Raw genomic sequence first — 7,098 nt, forward strand, 5'->3', positions numbered from 1 at the left:
TGTAACTGCATGTGTGACAGTAATCAAAACAATTTTCTTTACCCATCTTGCAGTGCAAAACAGTACTTCGTACTTAGATTAATTTGTGGTGGACTAGTACTCAGACACAGCAGCCAATCTGAATAAGTAGAGTGCAGCAAGTCTAATGAGGAATTAGAAGAGAAGAAATTATCATTTCATACTCTTTGTATACCAAGTCATTGTTTGTTTTGTATAATTTTATAAGACTATTTGTCATGTACCACATATGCATTTTTACTATTTGTATGCAGATTTGGAAGTCAAGAACAATTAAACTGAGAAAGAAAAACTCATGGCATAATTAATTCCTCTACATGGTCTCTTTTTGTATTTTGTACTCATTTCTGCTGAAAGCAATGGAGAAAAAGAACAAAACACTTGTGACAGAATTCATTCTCTCTGGTCTCTCTTCCAACCCAAAGCTTCAGCTGCCTCTCTTTCTACTCTGCTTATTAGTCTACCTGATAACCTTGCTGGGTAATCTTATGATTATTGTGTTAACGAGAATAACTCCGGGATTACAAACACCAATGTACTTCTTCCTTATGAACTTATCATTTGTAGATGTCCTTTATTCATCATCAATTACACCCAACATCATGGCCAACATTTTATCTGAAACTAAGACAATCTCCATCACTGCTTGTGCAATACAAATGTTCCTCTTCATTGACCTTGCGAGCTCTGAGGCCATGATACTTGCAGTAATGGCGTGTGACCGATATGTAGCTATATGTAAACCACTAAATTATACAATCATTATGAACAAACAAACTTCTTTGCAACTCATTTCCTCAGTATACGCAGCAGGGTGTCTTAATGCATTCATACATACATATTGTGCATTTATCTTACCATTTTGTGGTTCTAATCATATCAACCATTTCTATTGTGATATCAATCCCATCTTAAGACTGTCATGTAAAGAAACATATCTTAATGAAGCTTTGTTATTTGTAATTGCTGGTTCTATTGAAGTGGGCTCATTTTTATGTATAGTGATATCTTACATTTACATTGTATTAACCATATTTAGAATTAGGACTTCTGGAGGTAAAAGCAAGTCACTCTCCACTTGTATCTCTCATTTTACTTGTGTAGCCTTATTCTACTGCCCAACCTTCTCAATGTATTTACGACCAAATTCTGCGTATGCCGTGGATCAGGACTGGGTGGTGTCAGTGTTCTATACAGTAATAGTACCCATGTTAAATCCAATTATCTACAGCTTAAGAAATCAAGATGTAAAGCAAGCTCTGGTAAAATGTAAACTATTTAGTACTTGATATTAGCATCCTGCATGTGTGTGGGTGGATTGGGATAGATGACATTAGGAAGAGTAATCATTTGCCTGACAGGTATCTCATGTGTATGGCTGGCTTTAATATTTTTTCAAATTTTTTTTTTTCAGTTTCCTTCATGATTTTTTTGATAACATTATTTTTATTATTATTATTACATCCTCAAAAGACTATGCACTTTTCCATTGTACATCATAGACTAGGGAAATTTATCGCCTATATTTTTTTACTAATTTAGGCCTCATTCAGACAAGCATGTTTATATGCGTACATATGTCCGCACAAAACCATACGTCTATTACAACCATTGATTCCCTATGGTGTGTTCACATGTATGCATGTACCTGCAAAACATAGGACATGCGTGCACCATAGGTCCGTGGTGCTTGTAAATATTCCCCGCGGAGAGTCCCTTTATCACTGAACACTGTGACAGCTGTGGCAGAGGATCGCGATGTTCTGTCATTGCTTTCAATATGGCCGCCGTTGCTGCCGGCAGACCCATTGAAAGCAATATGATGCTGGTACCCCCCGCAGTGATTTTCGGGGAAGGGCTTTAAATATAAGCCCTTCCCTCAAAATCATTCCTAGCTTGTGTAGAAAAAAATAAAAAATATATATACTCATCTCTCCGCTGCTGCCAGGGCTCAGGCGTGTCTAGCCACATGGGTCCCGACACTGTAATAACGTTCTTTTAGCAGGCGGAGATTTAAAATCCCTGCTAAGAAGGCTGCATCGGATTAGGTGAGTGCTCAACCAATCATAGGCAGTGCTAAGCCATTCTTTGAATGACAGCTGAGCTCTGCCAGTGGTTGGTCACAGAACTCAGCCAATCACAGGCAGCACTCGGCTATTCATTGAATTCGGGGATTTTAGTTATGGCAATATATATCATATCAAACTTGGGTTGATGAAACAATATGTAAATATATTAAAGAGTTGTCCTGTCACCTTAAGGAGAGCACCCCAAAAATGTGTGGAGACACCTAGGGGGTGAGTGGGTAGGGGGATGGCAAAGTCTCCTAAAAGGGGTGTGGGAACACCTAGAAGGTGAGTGAGGAGACTTATAAGGCCATACAAGCTCCTCTGGGTAATTTATGCTAATAAGGAAGACAAAATCACTACCTCTGCAGCGCCACCTATTGGATGGCAGCATTCCTTCATATCAATGTCAGACCCTTTATACAGGTCTTTATAAAAATGATTGGGAATAGGTTTTCTGGCTTGGTTTCGTATTCCCAATTATAGTCATAAAGACCTGTATAAAGGGTATGACATTGATATGAACGAATGCTGCCATCCAATAGGTGGCGCCGCAGAGGTAGTAATTCCATCTTCCTTATTTGAATACATTGAAGAGAAATGGAATGTGTTTCGGCTACAAATGTAGAAAATCTCCTACGATGTGCAAGGAGAAGCTAAAAGCAGGTAAATTCGATAGACCACAATTCCAAGAACTCATGAAAGACCAGCGTTTCCTAGATTCAGTGGACAACTTTGAGGCACATGCATCTTCAATTTGTGAGCAAATCCGCATTCATACCGAATCTTAAATGCGGATCTAACGCATTTGTAGAGATCAATGAAGCCCATGCACGTGGAATCTGCATAGAGCATGCTGCAATTTTTCTTCTGCTTGCAAAACACTGAATTTCTACCAGCAAGTGTGAGTGAACCAGTGAAAGTCTATGCATTACAATGCCTGTGTATTACCATGAAGCCAACAACATGGAGCTGTCATGGGGGGCCGTGGGGAGCAGATCAATGAGCGCAGCTGCGAGTACTCACCCCATCCTCTGTGATCTCCCACGGTGATCTAGCCCTCCAGGATCTAATGCCGGTCTTCTGCGCATGCACGACAGATGTATGACGTCACGCACATGCACAGAAGCCTGGATCGCCCGGGAGATTTAAAATCTCCTGCTTCCCAGCTCCTGAAGGTAGCTGGGAGGTAGGAGATATCACTGGGGACCGCGGTAACTATTGGATACCGGCGATCACGGAAAAGTTAAAAAAAAGTTAAAGTTTCAGCTGCCCTCATGGATTGGATCTATGAGGGCAGCTGAGAATACTCACCTCTGTCCTCCATGATGTCCCGCAGCGGTCTGGATCTGCCGCGGGCTTCTGTGCATGCGCCGATGTGGCACGAATGCGCAGAAGGCCGAAGAGCCCGGCAAATTTAAAATCTCTCTGTACCCGGCTGTCAAAGATAGCCTAGTGCAGGAGAATGTGACTGCGGACCGCTGTATATGGTTCCCGGTCACATGATCACTATTATCCATTGGATAACGGTGATCATGTAAAGTTTAAAAGAAGTTAAAATAAAAAGTTTAGAAGTTAAAGCTTCATCTCACACTCTGTATCCGTAAGGGGAGATGAAATTACATAACTAAAGTCCCCGGATTTGTCCCACAATGGGATCTTCATCTGCAGACCTTACCCTGGCTTCTGCACATGCGCCCATCAGCAAAATGGCGGATGCATGCACAAAAGTCGAAGATTGCCCAAGAAATTTTAAATCTCCCTGCTCCTGGCTACCAAAGGTAGCCAAGAGCATAGGGATTTCATCGGGGGGTACAGTGAACGGTCACTAGTCATGTGATCGCCGTTATCCAATGGATAATGGCGATTACTTAAAAGTTAAAAAAAAGGTTGATGCTTCATCTCCCTTCACCAATGCAATCAGTGAGAGGAGATGAAACTTCTTACCAGAGGCCTCTGTATTTGAACCCCGCCGCGATCTTCCTCCACAGACCTTACTCAGATTCTGCGCATGCACCCATCAGCAAAATGCCGGACACATGCACAGGAGCTAGGGAAATTTAAAATAGAGAAATTCTTTTGGTCTATTTTTACCACCTAAATGAAGTACAATATGTGGTGAAAAAACAATGTCAGAATCACTTGGATATGCAAAATCTTTATTTTAACTTGAGTTTTTCTATGTTAACCCATTAAGGACCAGGCATTGTAAATTTACGGCACCTGGTCCTGGGCTTAAAGCTTTAAGTCTCCTTCCTCTGTAATCAATCAGAGGCAGGAACGGGTTATCAGCTGTTAGTAACGGATGATAACCCAGAGAAGAAGGAAGGAGGGGCTTTTAACCGTTCCTGCCTTCTGCTTCCCCGAGTGCTGTACTGAAAGTGAAAGTAACATGTAACTTTCACATCAGGAGCCCGGAGGGTCATGTGACCACCTGTGTTCCCTGCTACAGCAGGGCTGGAGGGTCAGACTAGACCCTGGATAGCTCTGGCAGTGACTAATGTCACTGCAGGGTCTGTTTTTCCCTGTAACTGGGGCTCCTATGGACGCCCCAGCTAGAGTGGGAAACTGTCAAATAAAAAATAAAAAAATGAATGTCCCCCAGAGATCTTACATGATGTCATGGGGGACATAGATAGTAAAAAATCATAATTCCATACATTAGTAAAACAAAATTTCAAAATAAAACAACAATATATACATAAGAAAGAAAATAACACAAAGCTGGCAGCAACAAAAACCATCGCCGTATGCGCCCTGTGAACCAAAACCATACATACTATATATCAAAACGTTCGAAATAAATAGAGGAATACATTCCCATACTTTATATATATATACTAAATAAAAATAACTATAAATGTTAAAAAAAAATCATTTTTTTAGCATTTTACCCCCAATAAAACTAAAAAACAGAAAAAAAGTCAGTGAAAAAGATATTTAAAAAATAGCCCTATATGTCACGGAAACAAAAAACACAGCAAAAATAATTTTGATAGCTAAAAGAAACAAAATAAGGTAGTAAAACCGCCACATGGGTAAAATCTAGAGATGAGCGAACGTACTCATAATGAGTACTTACGCACCCGAGTACCGCCATTTTCGAGTACTTCAGTACTCGGGCGTAAAGATTCGGGGGGCGCCGGGGGGCGGGGAGAGGCGCGGCGGTGCGGGGGGGGGGGGGCAGCGGGGAACAGGGGGGAGCCCTCTCTCTCTCCCTCTCCCCTCCACTCCCCACTGCTACCCCCCGTGCCGCCACGGCGCCCCCCGAATCTTTACGCGCGAGTACCCCTGTACTCGAAAATGGCGGTGCTCGGGTGCGTAAGTACTCATAACGAGTACGTTCGCTCATCTCTAGTAAAATCCCTAAAAAGTGTCTGGTCATTAAGGTACAAAACAGCCTGGTCCTTAAGGGGTTAAAGTGACACATGTCAGATTTCAAAAATTTGGCTCTGTCACTAAGGCGCAAACAGGCTTCGCCACTAAGAGGTTAAGAAACTGTGGGTTGCTCTTGCGGCATTTTTATGTCATTAAACTGTGAAGCTGTAGCCTATCATTTCTGCAACATTTAATAGAATCTGCAGAGAAAGTATAACTCTATACACTTCAAAATTCCTCTGCTACATCTCTCTACAATAACCACTAAACTATAGCATACACAGAATAGAAAAATTAATCTTTATTTTAATTACAAAAACTAAAATATTAAAAACACCTAAAAGAGGGAACAGCATCCATAAGAATGAATGTAGAAGAGGTTCAAATTGATACAGCCGTCTCAGTGCCAAATGTATAATGGCCCTAACAAACACGAACTCAAATATATGTATATACACTATAGTAGAGACACTTAAAGACTGTGCAGTAATACAGACCTCCATAGACTTTGTGCCTCAATGTGCATTTTGCTTGCTCGCTTTGTCTGGGGGTAAACTAGAAACCAGCCAGAATCATTTTTAAAACAAATATGACAAGCTTGTATCTAGCAGACTAAAGGTACATTGTTACATTTTCGATCACAACTAAAAAGTCTGCTGTGCTCCTTATCAGCACTTTCTCATCAGTTTACTAGCCTAGCCAGCTAATATGGCCTTATTTCCATTGCAAGACCTCAAATAGGATAGTTCATCTATAGTTAATTGTCGGGGACCTGCCACACAGGATCCCCAATGATCACTTGATCCCCTGGACCTCTGTCAGTACAGCGGGCTGGTTATGAGTCATAGGAGATGGGAGCTGAAGTGCCCTAGCTGGCTTCACTTTCATTGAAATACATGGGAACTAAAGCAGCTCTTACACTTCCATGTCTGTTCCCGGTGGTAGAGGCAGAAGTGTTGGAAGTGTAAATCTCTAATTTTAAAACCATCCTATAAGTATAGCAATTATGTTAGACATATTATTAACATGTAAAGTGTCTTCAAATATAAATTTCACTTTACCTACCTTCATTGTTTCCTGATAGGTGGTAAAATTCTTTGCGGTTCATGTGATGAGCAGACAGATGTATTCACACTACATTGCAATGTGCACACAGCATTTCCATCCCAGAGTTCTTACTGCATTCATAGGCTTTCATTACGAAAACTGAGACCAAAGCTCCAAGCTTTGGTCTCCATTTGGGCAGGTTTTTGTCCTTTACCACTATTTGCGTCGGTCAGTAGTCGGATCGGGAACTTTGCCTTCAATACCATTCTGGACCACTGCAATGTCTGGAGCTGTGTGTTTTGCTCACACAATAACTCCATGAAGCTCTTGTGAAGCTAATCGTGTGGGGCAGAGATGGCTGACCTCCGCTGGTCAATTATTAATGACCAGTTCTGGGAATAGATTATCCATAGTTTAGTGCTGGAAAACCCTTTTAATAATTAGTAAAGCATTACCAAAAAGTATTAACTGTTGTTATCTAATGGAACACATATTTAAAAAAATAGTTGCAATAAAATTTGTATAGATTTTTATTTTTTTTAATTAAATATTCAAGCTATTGAAATAAAAAATATTTTTTTCAGAACAT

General features: G+C 40.8%; 1 protein-coding gene across 1 annotated transcript; it reads left to right on the forward strand.

The window, feature by feature from the left end:
• The first annotated feature begins 377 nt into the window (after positions 1–377).
• LOC136610091 (olfactory receptor 5AR1-like) lies at positions 378–1,307 on the forward strand. The gene has a single exon (XM_066589355.1). It carries the CDS (start codon positions 378–380, stop codon positions 1,305–1,307), a length of 930 nt encoding a protein of 309 aa, XP_066445452.1.
• Positions 1,308–7,098: the final 5,791 nt, after the last annotated feature.

Source organism: Eleutherodactylus coqui, chromosome 2 (genome assembly GCF_035609145.1).
Source record: "Eleutherodactylus coqui strain aEleCoq1 chromosome 2, aEleCoq1.hap1, whole genome shotgun sequence".
Taxonomy (NCBI): Eukaryota; Metazoa; Chordata; class Amphibia; order Anura; family Eleutherodactylidae; genus Eleutherodactylus; species Eleutherodactylus coqui.

What these genes read in the sequence shown, in the direction of transcription:
- LOC136610091 (XM_066589355.1), top strand. Translation starts at nt 378, where the DNA reads ATGGAGAAAAAGAACAAAACACTTGTGACAGAATTCATTCTCTCTGGT.